The following is a 20750-nucleotide window of genomic DNA, read 5'->3' on the forward strand; positions in this document are numbered from 1 at the left end:
TTTTTGAGTCCCTTCAGAGAATGGTGCCAAAGAAGCATACCGAGATTCGGAACAATACACCAAGTCGTTCGTAAAATACAGCATTTTATGGCTAAATTAAAAATATCTGACATCCAAAATGGCCGACATAGGAACATGTGGTTTTGTTTGACTCAGTATATGTAGCACTTGATCTAAAGAGACAATTTTCGTTATTTTTGGCAAAAGTGTTCAAGTTATAAGCCAAATGTTTGTATTTTTTTTGCTATCTTGTGGCCAGTAGGGGGCAGTGCAACAAAACTCTGCAGGTAACCTCTTGGCCTAATGGTGATGATGCGTACCAAGTTTCGTTCCAGTCCCTCAAAGCGTTGCGGAGATACAGCCTCAAGTTTAATTTTACCCATTTTTCGTCGAAGTGCCATTTGAAAGCGGTATGGTTTATTAAAATTCTGTGAATAACATTTTGTCGTGAGTGCCTCTAGATGATGCAGACCAATTTTCGTGCAAATCAAACAAACGTCGTAAGAGGAGTTTTGATTGGGCGCACAACCTTTGACCTCTTATCTGAATTTATTTTGCTATCATTACTAAACATGATTAAACGGTTAGTTGCATTTTATTATCTGCATCACAACAGACCTGAGATACATCAGTCGAGAGGCCCTGATTTAAAGCCCTGTCTGTCTGTCTGTCTGTCTCTCAGTGCGGGTGTGGGACGCACCGGCTGCTTTATCGTCATCGACGCCATGCTGGAGCGCATCCGTCACGAGCACACGGTGGACGTGTACGGTCACGTGACTCTGATGCGTTCTCAGAGGAACTATATGGTCCAGACAGAAGATCAGTACAGCTTCATTCACGAGGCGCTGCTGGAGGCCGTGGCGTGCGGGAACACCGAGATCGCAGCTCGCAGTCTCTATTCCTACATCCAGAAACTCTCGCAGGTGGAGGCGGGAGATCACGTGACCGGAATGGAGCTGGAGTTCAAGGTATGAGCTGGAAGTCATCTCCGTTTTCAAATCAACAGTTCTGTACCGTGAGTCTGATGTGTGTCTCTCTCTCAGTGTTTGGCTAACACTAAAGCGCACACCTCGCGGTTTGTGAGCGCTAATCTGCCCTGCAACAAGTTCAAGAACCGTCTGGTGAACATCATGCCGTACGAGACCACCCGTGTGTGTCTACAGCCAATCAGAGGCCTCGAAGGCTCGGACTACATCAACGCCAGCTTCATAGATGGATACAGGTGTGATGCTGCACGGCGCCACTCAACATATACATGCAATGCTAGTAAAATCCTTTTGATGTAAAGAATGAGTACGTGTGTTTTCAGGCAGCAGAGGGCTTATATCGCCACACAGGGGCCATTAGCCGAGACCACGGAAGATTTCTGGCGGATGCTTTGGGAACACAACTCCACCATCGTCGTCATGTTGACCAAACTGCGTGAGATGGGGCGGGTGAGTGACATCGGCTCAACCAATAGCATACGTTGGGGGCGAGGCTATCTGGAGTGTTCAGACTCTAGTAGTTTAGAAATGACACACTTTTGTATTTGTATTCGTTCACATTGATCATACAATAGAAAAATAAACAATGTCACAAAAAAGACAATAAAAATAATCAAACAACAACAACCACAGATTAAATAATATACAGTATATGATTCTTAGAACACAAATTATGTAAATAAATAAATAAAATAAACACACTTTATGATTTTCAGTAAAGGCACAACCGTTACATGTGTCATTTGCATGTAAGATACGGCTGTCACGATTATCAAATTTGGCGGAAGATTAATTGTCAAATCAAAAATTGGGATTATGACAAATCAAGTGAAATCGTTTTTATTTGTGGTTTTCCCAGAACACATCGTTCCACACATCGTTCCACACATCGCTCCAAACATCGTTACACACATCATTCCACACATCGTTCCAAAAATCGTTACACACATCATTCCACACATCGCTCCAAACATCGTTACACACATCGTTACACACATCATTCCACACATCGTTCCAAAAATCGTTACACACATCATTCCACACATCGTTCCAAACATCGTTACACACATCATTACACACATCATTCCACACATCGCTCCAAACATCGTTACACACATCGTTACACACATCATTCCACACATCGCTCCAAACATCGTTACACACATCGTTACACACATCATTCCACACATCGTTCCAAAAATCGTTACACACATCATTCCACACATCGCTCCAAACATCGTTACACACATCGTTACACACATCATTCCACACATCGTTCCAAAAATCGTTACACACATCATTCCACACATCGTTCCAAACATCGTTACACACATCATTCCACACATCGTTCCAAAAATCGTTCCACACATCGCTCCAAACATCGTTCCACACATCGTTCCACACATCGTTCCAAACATCGTTCCAAACATCGTTACACACATCGTTCCAAAAATCGTTACACACATCGTTCCAAATGTCGAGTGTGAGTGTGTGTGTGTGTGAGAGTGTCTGAGTGTGTTGGTGTGTGCGTGTGTGTGTGAGTGTGCGTGTGTGTGTGAGTGTGTGTGTGTGTGAGTGTGAGTGTGTGTGTGTGTGAGAGTGTCTGAGTGTGTTGGTGTGTGCGTGTGTGTGTGAGTGTGCGTGTGTGTGTGTGTGTGTGTGAGTGTGAGTGTGTGTGTGTGTGTGGGAGTGTGTGCGTGAGTGTGTGTGCGTGTGCGTGTGTGTATGTTAGTGTGTGAGTGTGTGCTTGTGTGTGTGTGCGTGAGTGTGTGTGTGCACGTGAGTGTGTGTGTGTGTGCGCGCGTGTGTGTGAGTGAGTGTGTGTGTGTGTGTTTGTGATCACATACATGACAAATAATGAATGCAAAATAAATCAGAGATCAACATTAAAAACAGATTTCATGATAGTTTATTTCAGATTTGCTTCTGTCGGCATTCTAGTGTAAAGAAGGTCTTAAATGCAAAAGGTTTAGCATAATATAGATGTTATAATTAAACTGTGTGAGATGATAAAAATGGATTAAAATGTGTGTGTGTGTGTGTGTGTGTGTGTGTGTGTGTGTGTGTGTGTGTGTGTGTGTGTGTGTGATCACCACATACATGTATAAATATATACAATCCAAATTAACCCATTACTGAACTAGCCAAACTGAACGGAAACGAACATTTGAAAATATATTTAAAATAATTTGTGCAGGACACACAGTTCAGTTTGAGGCATTTGTCTAAACTTGAAGAGCTTTTCCCGTTTTCTATGTTTGCAGGAGAAGTGTCATCAGTACTGGCCCGCGGAACGCTCGGCGAGATATCAGTACTTTGTGGTCGACCCGATGGCAGAATACAACATGCCGCAGTACATACTGAGAGAGTTTAAAGTCACTGATGCCAGGGTGAGGACACGCCCTCACCATCCCGAACTCTTTGAACACGAGAAACTACATGAATGTTGATCATCTTAAAAATTACGGTTCATCTGTGCTCATGTCATCAGAACTGTAACAGGGTGGATAGACTCATAGTTTGATTTGACATTACGAGCGTTGCGTCTTAGAAAGAGAATTTAATGTTCACATTTCATTTGTCGTGAGCGTGCGTCTTCTATCGTCTCTTCTCAGGACGGACAGTCGAGAACCGTCAGACAGTTCCAGTTCACTGATTGGCCAGAACAAGGAGTTCCGAAGTCGGGAGAAGGATTCATTGATTTCATTGGTCAGGTGCATAAAACCAAGGAGCAGTTTGGTCAGGATGGACCAATCGCAGTCCACTGCAGGTGTGTTCCACTTCTCAACACAGACTCAACACGATGAAAAGCAGAACACCAGATTTCAGACGGCACTGATTTAGGCAGAATTCTGTGGAATAAATCTGAACATGGTGAAATGTGTTAAACAGAGCTGAGAGTACTGCAGTCTGATTGACAGCTGAAAGCCGAACCTCACACACACACACACACAGAAGGAACATGAGAAGAATGTAAATGTTTTAGGGCAGAATTAATTGAAAGGTCAAGCTCAGACAGATCTCAACGTGAGATGAGCTGCATCACACCAAAGACACGCTGACTGAACATGTGACTCACCATAATTAAACGTGTGTGTGTGTGTGTGTGTGTGTGTGTGTGTGTGTGTGTGTGTGTGTGTGTGTGTGTGTGTGTGTGTGTGTGTGTGTGTGTGTGTGTGTGTGTAGTGCGGGTGTGGGCAGGACGGGTGTGTTCATCACTCTCAGTATAGTTCTGGAGCGGATGCGTTATGAGGGTGCAGTCGACATCTTCCAGACAGTGAAAATGCTGCGCACACAGCGACCAGCGATGGTTCAGACTGAGGTACCATAACGCACACAGAATCCACATTTACCCTCGTTTTGAACAAATTAAAAATTTTGTCATAGATCACACATTTAGTTCCTTTATTACGTTTAGAACCAAATATGTATAACATTTAGTTCCTTTATAACATTTAGAACCAAATATTTATAACATTTAGGGCCTTTATTACATTTAGGACCAAATATGTATTACATTTAGGGCCTTTATTACATTTAGGACCAAATATGTATAACATTTAGTTCCTTTATTACATTTAGAACCAAATATGTCTAACATTTAGTGCCTTTATTACATTTAGGACCAAATATGTATAACATTTAGTTCCTTTATTACATTTAGAACCAAATATATATAACATTTAGTTCCTTTATTACATTTAGAACCAATATGTATAACATTTAGTTCCTTTATAACATTTAGGACCAAATATGTATAACATTTAGTTCCTTTATTACATTTAGAACCAAATATATATAACATTTAGTTCCTTTATTACATTTAGAACCAATATGTATAACATTTAGTGCCTTTATTACATTTAGAACCAAATATGTATAACATTTAGTTCCTTTATTACATTTAGAACCAAATATATATAACATTTAGTTCCTTTATTACATTTAGAACCAATATGTATAACATTTAGTTCCTTTATAACATTTAGAACCAAATATGTATAACATTTAGGGCCTTTATTACATTTCGGACCAAATATGTATTACATTTAGGGCCTTTATTACATTTAGGACCAAATATGTATAACATTTAGTTCCTTTATTACATTTAGAACCAAATATGTATAACATTTAGTGCCTTTATTACATTTAGGACCAAATATGTATAACATTTAGTGCCTTTATTACATTTAGGGGCAAATATGTGTAACATTTAGTTCCTTTATTACATTTAGAAACAAATATGTATAACATTTAGTGCCTTTATTACATTTAGGGCCAAATATGTATAACATTTAGGGCCTTTATTACATTTAGGACCAAATATGTATAACATTTAGTGCCTTTATTACATTTAGGACCAAATATGTATAACATTTAGTGCCTTTATTACATTTAGGACCAAATATGTATAACATTTAGTTCCTTTATTACATTTAGAACCAAATATGTATAACATGTAGTTCCTTTATTACATTTAGAACCAAATATGTATAACATTTAGTGCCTTTATTACATTTTGGACCAAATATGTATAACATTTAGTGCCTTTATTACATTTATGACCAAATATGTATAACATATAGGGCCTTTATTACATTTAGGACCAAATATGTATTACATTTAGTTCCTTTATTACATTTAGGGCCAAATATGTATAACATTTAGTTCCTTTATTACATTTAGAACCAAATATGTATAACTTTTAGTGCCTTTATTACATTTAGGGCCAAATATGTATAACATTTAGTGCCTTTATTACATTAAGGACCAAATATGTATAACATTTAGGGCCTTTATTACATTTAGGACCAAATATGTATAACATTTAGGGCCTTTATTACATTTAGGACCAAATATGTATAACATTTAGTGCCTTTATTACATTTAGGACCAAATATGTATAACATTTAGTTCCTTTATTACATTTAGAACCAAATATGTATAACATGTAGTTCCTTTATTACATTTAGAACCAAATATGTATAACATTTAGTGCCTTTATTACGTTTAGGACAAAATATGTATAACATTTAGTGCCTTTATTACATTTAGGACCAAATATGTATAACATTTAGTGCCTTTATTACATTTAGGACCAAATATGTATTACATTTAGAGCCTTTATTACATTTAGGACAAAATATGTATAACATTTAGTGCCTTTATTACATTTAGGACCAAATATGTATAACATTTAGAGCCTTTATTACATTTAGGACCAAATATGTGTTACATTTAGTTCCTTTATTACATTTAGAACCAATATTTATAACATTTAGGGCCTTTATTACATTTAGGACCAAATATGTATATCATTTAGTTCCTTTATTACATTTAGGACCGAATAATATTTAGTGCCTTTATTATGTTTAGAACCAAATATGTATAACATTTAGGGCCTTTATTACATTTAGGACCAAATATGTATAACATTTAGTTACTTTATTACGTTTAGGACAAAATATGTATAACATTTAGTGCATTTATTACATTTAGGACCAAATATGTATAACATTTAGAGCCTTTATTACATTTAGGACCAAATATGTATTACATTTAGAGCCTTTATTACATTTAGGACAAAATATGTATAACATTTAGTGCCTTTATTACATTTAGGACCAAATATGTATAACATTTAGAGCCTTTATTACATTTAGGACCAAATATGTATTACATTTAGGGCCTTTATTACATTTAGGACCAAATATGTATAACATTTAGGGCCTTTATTACATTTAGGACAAAATATGTATAACATTTAGTGCGTTTATTACATTTAGGACAAAATATGTATAACATTTAGTGCCTTTATTACATTTAGAACCAAATATGTATTACATTTAGAGCCTTTATTACATTTAGGACCAAATATGTATTACATTTAGAGCCTTTATTACATTTATGACCAAATATGTATAACATTTAGAGCCTTTATTACATTTAGGACCAAATATGTATTACATTTAGAGCCTTTATTACATTTAGGACAAAATATGTATAACATTTAGTGCCTTTATTACATTTAGGACCAAATATGTATAACATTTAGTTCCTTTATTACGTTTAGGACAAAATATGTATAACATTTAGTGCCTTTATTACATTTATGACCAAATATGTATAACATTTAGAGCCTTTATTACATTTAGGACCAAATATGTATTACATTTAGAGCCTTTATTACATTTAGGACAAAATATGTATAACATTTAGTGCCTTTATTACATTTAGAACCAAATATGTATTACATTTAGAGCCTTTATTACATTTAGGACCAAATATGTATTACATTTAGTTCCTTTATTACATTTAGGACCAAATATGTATAACATTTAGTGCCTTTATTACATTTAGAACCAAATATGTATTACATTTAGAGCCTTTATTACATTTAGGACCAAATATGTATAACATTTAGTTCCTTTATTACATTTATGACCAAATATTAGTTCCTTTTATTATATTTAGAACCAATATGTATAACATTTAGTTCCTTTATTACATTTATGACCAAATATGTATAACATTTAGAGCCTTTATTACATTTAGGACCAAATATGTATTACATTTAGAGCCTTTATTACATTTAGGACAAAATATGTATAACATTTAGTGCCTTTATTACATTTAGGACCAAATATGTATAACATTTAGTTCCTTTATTACGTTTAGGACAAAATATGTATAACATTTAGTGCCTTTATTACATTTATGACCAAATATTTATAACATTTAGAGCCTTTATTACATTTAGGACCAAATATGTGTTACATTTAGGGCCTTTATTACATTTAGTTCCTTTATTACATTTAGAACCAATATTTATAACATTTAGGGCCTTTATTACATTTAGGACCAAATATGTATATCATTTAGTTCCTTTATTACATTTAGGACCTAATAATATTTAGTGCCTTTATTATGTTTAGAACCAAATATGTATAACATTTAGGGCCTTTATTACATTTAGGACCAAATATGTATAACATTTAGTTCCTTTATTACGTTTAGGACAAAATATGTATAACATTTAGTGCCTTTATTACATTTAGGACCAAATATGTATAACATTTAGTTCCTTTATTACATTTAGAACCAAATATGTATAACATTTAGTTCCTTTATTACATTTAGAACCAAATATGTATAACATTTAGTTCCTTTATTACATTTAGAACCAAATATGTATAACATTTAGTTCCTTTATTACATTTAGGACCAAATATGTATAACATTTAGTTCCTTTATTACATTTAGAACCAAATATATATAACATTTAGTTCCTTTATTACATTTAGAACCAATATGTATAACATTTAGTGCCTTTATTACATTTAGGACCAAATATGTATAACATTTAGTTCCTTTATTACATTTAGAACCAAATATATATAACATTTAGTTCCTTTATTACATTTAGAACCAATATGTATAACATTTAGTGCCTTTATTACATTTAGAACCAAATATGTATAACATTTAGGGCCTTTATTACATTTAGGACCAAATATGTATTACATTTAGGGCCTTTATTACATTTAGGACCAAATATGTATAACATTTAGTTCCTTTATTACATTTAGAACCAAATATGTATAACATTTAGTGCCTTTATTACATTTAGGACCAAATATGTATAACATTTAGTGCCTTTATTACATTTAGGACCAAATATGTATAACATTTAGTTCCTTTATTACATTTAGAACCAAATATGTATAACATTTAGTGCCTTTATTACATTTAGGACCAAATATGTATAACATTTAGGGCCTTTATTACATTTAGGACCAAATATGTATAACATTTAGTGCCTTTATTACATTTAGGACCAAATATGTATAACATTTAGTGCCTTTATTACATTTAGGACCAAATATGTATAACATTTAGTTCCTTTATTACATTTAGAACCAAATATGTATAACATTTAGTTCCTTTATTACATTTAGAACCAAATATGTATAACATTTAGTGCCTTTATTACATTTAGGACCAAATATGTATAACATTTAGTGCCTTTATTACATTTAGGACCAAATATGTATAACATTTAGTTCCTTTATTACATTTAGAACCAAATATGTATAACATTTAGTTCCTTTATTACATTTAGAACCAAATATGTATAACATTTAGTTCCTTTATTACATTTAGAACCAAATATGTATAACATTTAGTTCCTTTATTACATTTAGAACCAAATATGTATAACATTTAGTTCCTTTATTACATTTAGAACCAAATATGTATAACATTTAGTTCCTTTATTACATTTAGGACCAAATATGTATAACATTTAGTGCCTTTATTACATTTAGAACCAAATATGTATAACATTTAGTGCCTTTATTACATTTAGGACCAAATATGTATAACATTTAGTTCCTTTATTACATTTAGAACCAAATATGTATAACATTTAGTTCCTTTATTACATTTAGAACCAAATATGTATAACATTTAGTTCCTTTATTACATTTAGAACCAAATATGTATAACATTTAGTGCCTTTATTACATTTAGAACCAAATATGTATAACATTTAGTGCCTTTATTACATTTAGGACCAAATATGTATAACATTTAGTGCCTTTATTACATTTAGAACCAAATATGTATAACATTTAGTGCCTTTATTACATTTAGGACCAAATATGTATAACATTTAGTGCCTTTATTACATTTAGGACCAAATATGTATAACATTTAGTGCCTTTATTACATTTAGGACCAAATATGTATAACATTTAGTGCCTTTATTACATTTAGGACCAAATATGTATAACATTTAGTGCCTTTATTACATTTAGGACCAAATATGTATAACATTTAGTGCCTTTATTACATTTAGGACCAAATATGTATAACATTTAGTGCCTTTATTACATTTAGGACCAAATATGTATAACATTTAGTGCCTTTATTACATTTAGGACCAAATATGTATAACATTTAGTGCCTTTATTACATTTAGGACCAAATATGTATAACATTTAGTGCCTTTATTACATTTAGGACCAAATATGTATAACATTTAGTGCCTTTATTACATTTAGGACCAAATATGTATAACATTTAGTGCCTTTATTACATTTAGGACCAAATATGTATAACATTTAGTGCCTTTATTACATTTAGGACCAAATATGTATAACATTTAGTGCCTTTATTACATTTAGGACCAAATATGTATAACATTTAGTGCCTTTATTACATTTAGGACCAAATATGTATAACATTTAGTGCCTTTATTACATTTAGGACCAAATATGTATAACATTTAGTGCCTTTATTACATTTAGGACCAAATATGTATAACATTTAGTGCCTTTATTACATTTAGGACCAAATATGTATAACATTTAGTGCCTTTATTACATTTAGGACCAAATATGTATAACATTTAGTGCCTTTATTACATTTAGGACCAAATATGTATAACATTTAGTGCCTTTATTACATTTAGAACCAAATATGTATAACATTTAGTGCCTTTATTACATTTAGGACCAAATATGTATAACATTTAGTGCCTTTATTACGTTTAGGACAAAATATGTATAACATTTAGTGCCTTTATTACATTTAGGACCAAATATGTATAACATTTAGAGCCTTTATTACATTTAGGACCAAATATGTATTACATTTAGAGCCTTTATTACATTTAGGACAAAATATGTATAACATTTAGTGCCTTTATTACATTTAGGACCAAATATGTATAACATTTAGAGCCTTTATTACATTTAGGACCAAATATGTGTTACATTTAGTTCCTTTATTACATTTAGAACCAATATTTATAACATTTAGGGCCTTTATTACATTTAGGACCAAATATGTATATCATTTAGTTCCTTTATTACATTTAGGACCGAATAATATTTAGTGCCTTTATTATGTTTAGAACCAAATATGTATAACATTTAGGGCCTTTATTACATTTAGGACCAAATATGTATAACATTTAGTTACTTTATTACGTTTAGGACAAAATATGTATAACATTTAGTGCATTTATTACATTTAGGACCAAATATGTATAACATTTAGAGCCTTTATTACATTTAGGACCAAATATGTATTACATTTAGAGCCTTTATTACATTTAGGACAAAATATGTATAACATTTAGTGCCTTTATTACATTTAGGACCAAATATGTATAACATTTAGAGCCTTTATTACATTTAGGACCAAATATGTATTACATTTAGGGCCTTTATTACATTTAGGACCAAATATGTATAACATTTAGGGCCTTTATTACATTTAGGACAAAATATGTATAACATTTAGTGCATTTATTACATTTAGGACAAAATATGTATAACATATAGTGCCTTTATTACATTTAGAACCAAATATGTATTACATTTAGAGCCTTTATTACATTTAGGACCAAATATGTATTACATTTAGAGCCTTTATTACATTTATGACCAAATATGTATAACATTTAGAGCCTTTATTACATTTAGGACCAAATATGTATTACATTTAGAGCCTTTATTACATTTAGGACAAAATATGTATAACATTTAGTGCCTTTATTACATTTAGGACCAAATATGTATAACATTTAGTTCCTTTATTACGTTTAGGACAAAATATGTATAACATTTAGTGCCTTTATTACATTTATGACCAAATATGTATAACATTTAGAGCCTTTATTACATTTAGGACCAAATATGTATTACATTTAGAGCCTTTATTACATTTAGGACAAAATATGTATAACATTTAGTGCCTTTATTACATTTAGAACCAAATATGTATTACATTTAGAGCCTTTATTACATTTAGGACCAAATATGTATTACATTTAGTTCCTTTATTACATTTAGGACCAAATATGTATAACATTTAGTGCCTTTATTACATTTAGAACCAAATATGTATTACATTTAGAGCCTTTATTACATTTAGGACCAAATATGTATAACATTTAGTTCCTTTATTACATTTATGACCAAATATTAGTTCCTTTTATTATATTTAGAACCAATATGTATAACATTTAGTTCCTTTATTACATTTATGACCAAATATGTATAACATTTAGAGCCTTTATTACATTTAGGACCAAATATGTATTACATTTAGAGCCTTTATTACATTTAGGACAAAATATGTATAACATTTAGTGCCTTTATTACATTTAGGACCAAATATGTATAACATTTAGTTCCTTTATTACGTTTAGGACAAAATATGTATAACATTTAGTGCCTTTATTACATTTATGACCAAATATTTATAACATTTAGAGCCTTTATTACATTTAGGACCAAATATGTGTTACATTTAGGGCCTTTATTACATTTAGTTCCTTTATTACATTTAGAACCAATATTTATAACATTTAGGGCCTTTATTACATTTAGGACCAAATATGTATATCATTTAGTTCCTTTATTACATTTAGGACCGAATAATATTTAGTGCCTTTATTATGTTTAGAACCAAATATGTATAACATTTAGGGCCTTTATTACATTTAGGACCAAATATGTATAACATTTAGTTCCTTTATTACGTTTAGGACAAAATATGTATAACATTTAGTGCCTTTATTACATTTAGGACCAAATATGTATAACATTTAGTTCCTTTATTACATTTAGAACCAAATATGTATAACATTTAGTGCCTTTATTACATTTAGAACCAAATATGTATAACATTTAGTTCCTTTATTACATTTAGAACCAAATATGTATAACATTTAGTTCCTTTATTACATTTAGAACCAAATATGTATAACATTTAGTTCCTTTATTACATTTAGGACCAAATATGTATAACATTTAGTTCCTTTATTACATTTAGAACCAAATATGTATAACATTTAGTTCCTTTATTACATTTAGAACCAATATGTATAACATTTAGTGCCTTTATTACATTTAGAACCAAATATGTATAACATTTAGTTCCTTTATTACATTTAGAACCAAATATATATAACATTTAGTTCCTTTATTACATTTAGAACCAATATGTATAACATTTAGTTCCTTTATAACATTTAGAACCAAATATGTATAACATTTAGGGCCTTTATTACATTTAGGACCAAATATGTATTACATTTAGGGCCTTTATTACATTTAGGACCAAATATGTATAACATTTAGTTCCTTTATTACATTTAGAACCAAATATGTATAACATTTAGTGCCTTTATTACATTTAGGACCAAATATGTATAACATTTAGTGCCTTTATTACATTTAGGAGCAAATATGTGTAACATTTAGTTCCTTTATTACATTTAGAAACAAATATGTATAACATTTAGTGCCTTTATTACATTTAGGACCAAATATGTATAACATTTAGGGCCTTTATTACATTTAGGACCAAATATGTATAACATTTAGTGCCTTTATTACATTTAGGACCAAATATGTATAACATTTAGTGCCTTTATTACATTTAGGACCAAATATGTATAACATTTAGTTCCTTTATTACATTTAGAACCAAATATGTATAACATGTAGTTCCTTTATTACATTTAGAACCAAATATGTATAACATTTAGTGCCTTTATTACATTTAGGACCAAATATGTATAACATTTAGTGCCTTTATTACATTTAGGACCAAATATGTATAACATTTAGGGCCTTTATTACATTTAGGACCAAATATGTATTACATTTAGTTCCTTTATTACATTTAGGACCAAATATGTATAACATTTAGTTCCTTTATTACATTTAGAACCAAATATGTATAACATTTAGTGCCTTTATTACATTTAGGACCAAATATGTATAACATTTAGTGCCTTTATTACATTTAGGACCAAATATGTATAACATTTAGTGCCTTTATTACATTTAGGACCAAATATGTATAACATTTAGTTCCTTTATTACATTTAGAACCAAATATGTATAACATTTAGTTCCTTTATTACATTTAGAACCAAATATGTATAACATTTAGTGCCTTTATTACATTTAGAACCAAATATGTATAACATTTAGTGCCTTTATTACATTTAGGACCAAATATGTATAACATTTAGTGCCTTTATTACATTTAGGACCAAATATGTATAACATTTAGTGCCTTTATTACATTTAGGACCAAATATGTATTACATTTAGAGCCTTTATTACATTTAGGACCAAATATGTATAACATTTAGTGCCTTTATTACATTTAGGACCAAATATGTATAACATTTAGAGCCTTTATTACATTTAGGACCAAATATGTATTACATTTAGTTCCTTTATTACATTTAGAACCAATATTTATAACATTTAGGGCCTTTATTACATTTAGGACCAAATATGTATATCATTTAGTTCCTTTATTACATTTAGGACCGAATAATATTTAGTGCCTTTATTATGTTTAGAACCAAATATGTATAACATTTAGGGCCTTTATTACATTTAGGACCAAATATGTATAACATTTAGTTCCTTTATTACGTTTAGGACAAAATATGTATAACATTTAGTGCCTTTATTACATTTAGGACCAAATATGTATAACATTTAGAGCCTTTATTACATTTAGGACCAAATATGTATTACATTTAGAGCCTTTATTACATTTAGGACAAAATATGTATAACATTTAGTGCCTTTATTACATTTAGGACCAAATATGTATAACATTTAGAGCCTTTATTACATTTAGGACCAAATATGTATTACATTTAGGGCCTTTATTACATTTAGGACCAAATATGTATAACATTTAGGGCCTTTATTACATTTAGGACCAAATATGTATAACATTTAGTGCCTTTATTACATTTAGGACCAAATATGTATAACATTTAGTGCCTTTATTACATTTAGAACCAAATATGTATAACATTTAGTGCCTTTATTACATTTAGGACCAAATATGTATAACATTTAGTGCCTTTATTACATTTAGGACCAAATATGTATAACATTTAGAGCCTTTATTACATTTAGGACCAAATATGTATTACATTTAGAGCCTTTATTACATTTATGACCAAATATGTATAACATTTAGAGCCTTTATTACATTTAGGACCAAATATGTATTACATTTAGAGCCTTTATTACATTTAGGACAAAATATGTATAACATTTAGTGCCTTTATTACATTTAGGACCAAATATGTATAACATTTAGTTCCTTTATTACATTTAGGACCAAATATGTATAACATTTAGTGCCTTTATTACATTTAGGACCAAATATGTATAACATTTAGAGCCTTTATTACATTTAGGACCAAATATGTATAACATTTAGTGCCTTTATTACATTTAGAACCAAATATGTATTACATTTAGAGCCTTTATTACATTTAGGACCAAATATGTATTACATTTAGTTCCTTTATTACATTTAGGACCAAATATGTATAACATTTAGTGCCTTTATTACATTTAGAACCAAATATGTATTACATTTAGAGCCTTTATTACATTTAGGACCAAATATGTATAACATTTAGTTCCTTTATTACATTTATGACCAAATATTAGTTCCTTTTATTACATTTAGAACCAATATGTATAACATTTAGTTCCTTTATTACATTTATGACCAAATATGTATAACATTTAGAGCCTTTATTACATTTAGGACCAAATATGTATTACATTTAGAGCCTTTATTACATTTAGGACAAAATATGTATAACATTTAGTGCCTTTATTACATTTAGGACCAAATATGTATAACATTTAGTTCCTTTATTACGTTTAGGACAAAATATGTATAACATTTAGTGCCTTTATTACATTTATGACCAAATATTTATAACATTTAGAGCCTTTATTACATTTAGGACCAAATATGTGTTACATTTAGGGCCTTTATTACATTTAGTTCCTTTATTACATTTAGAACCAATATTTATAACATTTAGGGCCTTTATTACATTTAGGACCAAATATGTATATCATTTAGTTCCTTTATTACATTTAGGACCGAATAATATTTAGTGCCTTTATTATGTTTAGAACCAAATATGTATAACATTTAGGGCCTTTATTACATTTAGGACCAAATATGTATAACATTTAGTTCCTTTATTACGTTTAGGACAAAATATGTATAACATTTAGTGCCTTTATTACATTTAGGACCAAATATGTATAACATTTAGAGCCTTTATTACATTTAGGACCAAATATGTATTACATTTAGAGCCTTTATTACATTTAGGACAAAATATGTATAACATTTAGTGCCTTTATTACATTTAGGACCAAATATGTATAACATTTAGTGCCTTTATTACATTTAGGACCAAATATGTATAACATTTAGAGCCTTTATTACATTTAGGACCAAATATGTATTACATTTAGGGCCTTTATTACATTTAGGACCAAATATGTATAACATTTAGTGCCTTTATTACATTTAGGACAAAATATGTATAACATTTAGTGCCTTTATTACATTTAGAACCAAATATGTATAACATTTAGAGCCTTTATTACATTTAGGACCAAATATGTATTACATTTAGAGCCTTTATTACATTTAGGACCAAATATGTATAACATTTAGTGCCTTTATTACATTTAGAACCAAATATGTATTACATTTAGAGCCTTTATTACATTTAGGACCAAATATGTATAACATTTAGTTCCTTTATTACATTTAGGACCAAATATGTATAACATTTAGTTCCTTTATTACATTTAGAACCAAATATGTATAACATTTAGTGCCTTTATTACATTTAGGACCAAATATGTATAACATTTAGTGCCTTTATTACATTTAGAACCAAATATGTATTACATTTAGAGCCTTTATTACATTTAGGACCAAATATGTATAACATTTAGTTCCTTTATTACATTTAGAACCAAATATGTATAACATTTAGTGCCTTTATTACATTTAGAACCAAATATGTATTACATTTAGAGCCTTTATTACATTTAGTACCAAATATGTATAACATTTAGTGCCTTTATTACATTTAGAACCAAATATGTATAACATGTAGTTCCTTTATTACATTTAGAACCAAATATGTATAACATTTAGTGCCTTTATTATGTTTAGAACCAAATATGTATAACATTTAGGGCCTTTATTACATTTAGGACCAAATATGTATAACATTTAGTTCCTTTATTACGTTTAGGACAAAATATGTATAACATTTAGTGCCTTTATTACATTTAGGACCAAATATGTATAACATTTAGAGCCTTTATTACATTTAGGACCAAATATGTATTACATTTAGAGCCTTTATTACATTTAGGACAAAATATGTATAACATTTAGTGCCTTTATTACATTTAGGACCAAATATGTATAACATTTAGAGCCTTTATTACATTTAGGACCAAATATGTATTACATTTAGTTCCTTTATTACATTTAGAACCAATATTTATAACATTTAGGGCCTTTATTACATTTAGGACCAAATATGTATAACATTTAGTTCCTTTATTACATTTAGGACCAAATATGTATAACATTTAGTGCCTTTATTACATTTAGAACCAAATATGTATAACATTTAGGGCCTTTATTACATTTAGGACCAAATATGTATAACATTTAGTGCCTTTATTACATTTAGGACCAAATATGTATAACATTTAGTGCCTTTATTACATTTAGGACCAAATATGTATAACATTTAGAGCCTTTATTACATTTAGGACCAAATATGTATAACATTTAGAGCCTTTATTACATTTAGGACCAAATATGTATTACATTTAGAGCCTTTATTACATTTAGAACCAATATTATAACATTTAGGCCTTTATTACATTTAGGACCAAATATGTATAACATTTAGTGCCTTTATTACATTTAGGACCAAATATGTATAACATTTAGTTCCTTTATTACATTTAGGACCAATATGTATAACATTTAGTTCCTTTATTACATTTAGAACCAAATATGTATAACATTTAGTTCCTTTATTACATTTAGGACCAAATATGTATAACATTTAGTGCCTTTATTACATTTAGAACCAAATATGTATAACATTTAGTTCCTTTATTACATTTAGGACCAAATATGTATAACATTTAGTGCCTTTATTACATTTAGGACCAAATATGTATAACATTTAGTGCCTTTATTACATTTAGGACCAAATATGTATAACATTTAGTGCCTTTATTACATTTAGGACCAAATATGTATAACATTTAGTGCCTTTATTACATTTAGGACCAAATATGTATAACATTTAGTGCCTTTATTACATTTAGAACCAAATATGTATAACATTTAGAGCCTTTATTACATTTAGGACCAAATATGTATTACATTTAGGGCCTTTATTACATTTAGGACCAAATATGTATAACATTTAGTGCCTTTATTACATTTAGGACCAAATATGTATAACATTTAGTGCCTTTATTACATTTAGGACCAAATATGTATAACATTTAGTGCCTTTATTACATTTAGGACCAAATATGTATAACATTTAGAGCCTTTATTACATTTAGGACCAAATATGTATAACATTTAGTGCCTTTATTACATTTAGGACCAAATATGTATAACATTTAGAGCCTTTATTACATTTAGGACCAAATATGTATTACATTTAGAGCCTTTATTACATTTAGGACAAAATATGTATAACATTTAGTGCCTTTATTACATTTAGGACCAAATATGTATAACATTTAGTTCCTTTATTACATTTAGGACAAAATATGTATAACATTTAGTGCCTTTATTACATTTATGACCAAATATGTATAACATTTAGAGCCTTTATTACATTTAGGACAAAATATGTATTACATTTAGAGCCTTTATTACATTTAGGACAAAATATGTATAACATTTAGTGCCTTTATTACATTTAGAACCAAATATGTATTACATTTAGAGCCTTTATTACATTTAGGACCAAATATGTATTACATTTAGTTCCTTTATTACATTTAGGACCAAATATGTATAACATTTAGTGCCTTTATTACATTTAGAACCAAATATGTATTACATTTAGAGCCTTTATTACATTTAGGACCAAATATGTATAACATTTAGTTCCTTTATTACATTTATGACCAAATATTAGTTCCTTTTATTATATTTAGAACCAATATGTATAACATTTAGTGCCTTTATTACATTTATGACCAAATATGTATAACATTTAGAGCCTTTATTACATTTAGGACCAAATATGTATTACATTTAGAGCCTTTATTACATTTAGGACAAAATATGTATAACATTTAGTGCCTTTATTACATTTAGGACCAAATATGTATAACATTTAGTTCCTTTATTACGTTTAGGACAAAATATGTATAACATTTAGTGCCTTTATTACATTTATGACCAAATATTTATAACATTTAGAGCCTTTATTACATTTAGGACCAAATATGTGTTACATTTAGGGCCTTTATTACATTTAGTTCCTTTATTACATTTAGAACCAATATTTATAACATTTAGGGCCTTTATTACATTTAGGACCAAATATGTATATCATTTAGTTCCTTTATTACATTTAGGACCGAATAATATTTAGTGCCTTTATTATGTTTAGAACCAAATATGTATAACATTTAGGGCCTTTATTACATTTAGGACCAAATATGTATAACATTTAGTTCCTTTATTACGTTTAGGACAAAATATGTATAACATTTAGTGCCTTTATTACATTTAGGACCAAATATGTATAACATTTAGAGCCTTTATTACATTTAGGACCAAATATGTATTACATTTAGAGCCTTTATTACATTTAGGACAAAATATGTATAACATTTAGTGCCTTTATTACATTTAGGACCAAATATGTATAACATTTAGAGCCTTTATTACATTTAGGACCAAATATGTATTACATTTAGGGCCTTTATTACATTTAGGACCAAATATCTATAACATTTAGGGCCTTTATTACATTTAGGACAAAATATGTATAACATTTAGTGCGTTTATTACATTTAGGACAAAATATGTATAACATTTAGTGCCTTTATTACATTTAGAACCAAATATGTATAACATTTAGAGCCTTTATTACATTTAGGACCAAATATGTATTACATTTAGAGCCTTTATTACATTTATGACCAAATATGTATAACATTTAGAGCCTTTATTACATTTAGGACCAAATATGTATTACATTTAGAGCCTTTATTACATTTAGGACAAAATATGTATAACATTTAGTGCCTTTATTACATTTAGGACCAAATATGTATAACATTTAGTTCCTTTATTACGTTTAGGACAAAATATGTATAACATTTAGTGCCTTTATTACATTTATGACCAAATATGTATAACATTTAGAGCCTTTATTACATTTAGGACCAAATATGTATTACATTTAGAGCCTTTATTACATTTAGGACAAAATATGTATAACATTTAGTGCCTTTATTACATTTAGAACCAAATATGTATTACATTTAGAGCCTTTATTACATTTAGGACCAAATATGTATTACATTTAGTTCCTTTATTACATTTAGGACCAAATATGTATAACATTTAGTGCCTTTATTACATTTAGAACCAAATATGTATTACATTTAGAGCCTTTATTACATTTAGGACCAAATATGTATAACATTTAGTTCCTTTATTACATTTATGACCAAATATTAGTTCCTTTTATTACATTTAGAACCAATATGTATAACATTTAGTTCCTTTATTACATTTAGAACCAAATATGTATAACATTTAGTGCCTTTATTACATTTAGAACCAAATATGTATTACATTTAGAGC

General features: G+C 29.3%; 1 protein-coding gene across 1 annotated transcript in view; it reads left to right on the plus strand.

Annotated features, from left to right (window-relative positions):
- Positions 1-20750, plus strand: part of LOC127645047 (receptor-type tyrosine-protein phosphatase S-like) — a 148327-nt gene that overhangs the window by 112222 nt on the left and 15355 nt on the right. The window contains 6 exon segments of the mRNA XM_052128563.1: positions 683-968; positions 1044-1222; positions 1310-1436; positions 3251-3376; positions 3602-3756; positions 4173-4308. Coding sequence (XP_051984523.1) covers positions 683-968; positions 1044-1222; positions 1310-1436; positions 3251-3376; positions 3602-3756; positions 4173-4308 — 1009 coding nt within the window.

This window comes from Xyrauchen texanus, chromosome 6 (assembly GCF_025860055.1).
Source record: "Xyrauchen texanus isolate HMW12.3.18 chromosome 6, RBS_HiC_50CHRs, whole genome shotgun sequence".
In the NCBI taxonomy this organism is placed as follows: domain Eukaryota; kingdom Metazoa; phylum Chordata; class Actinopteri; order Cypriniformes; family Catostomidae; genus Xyrauchen; species Xyrauchen texanus.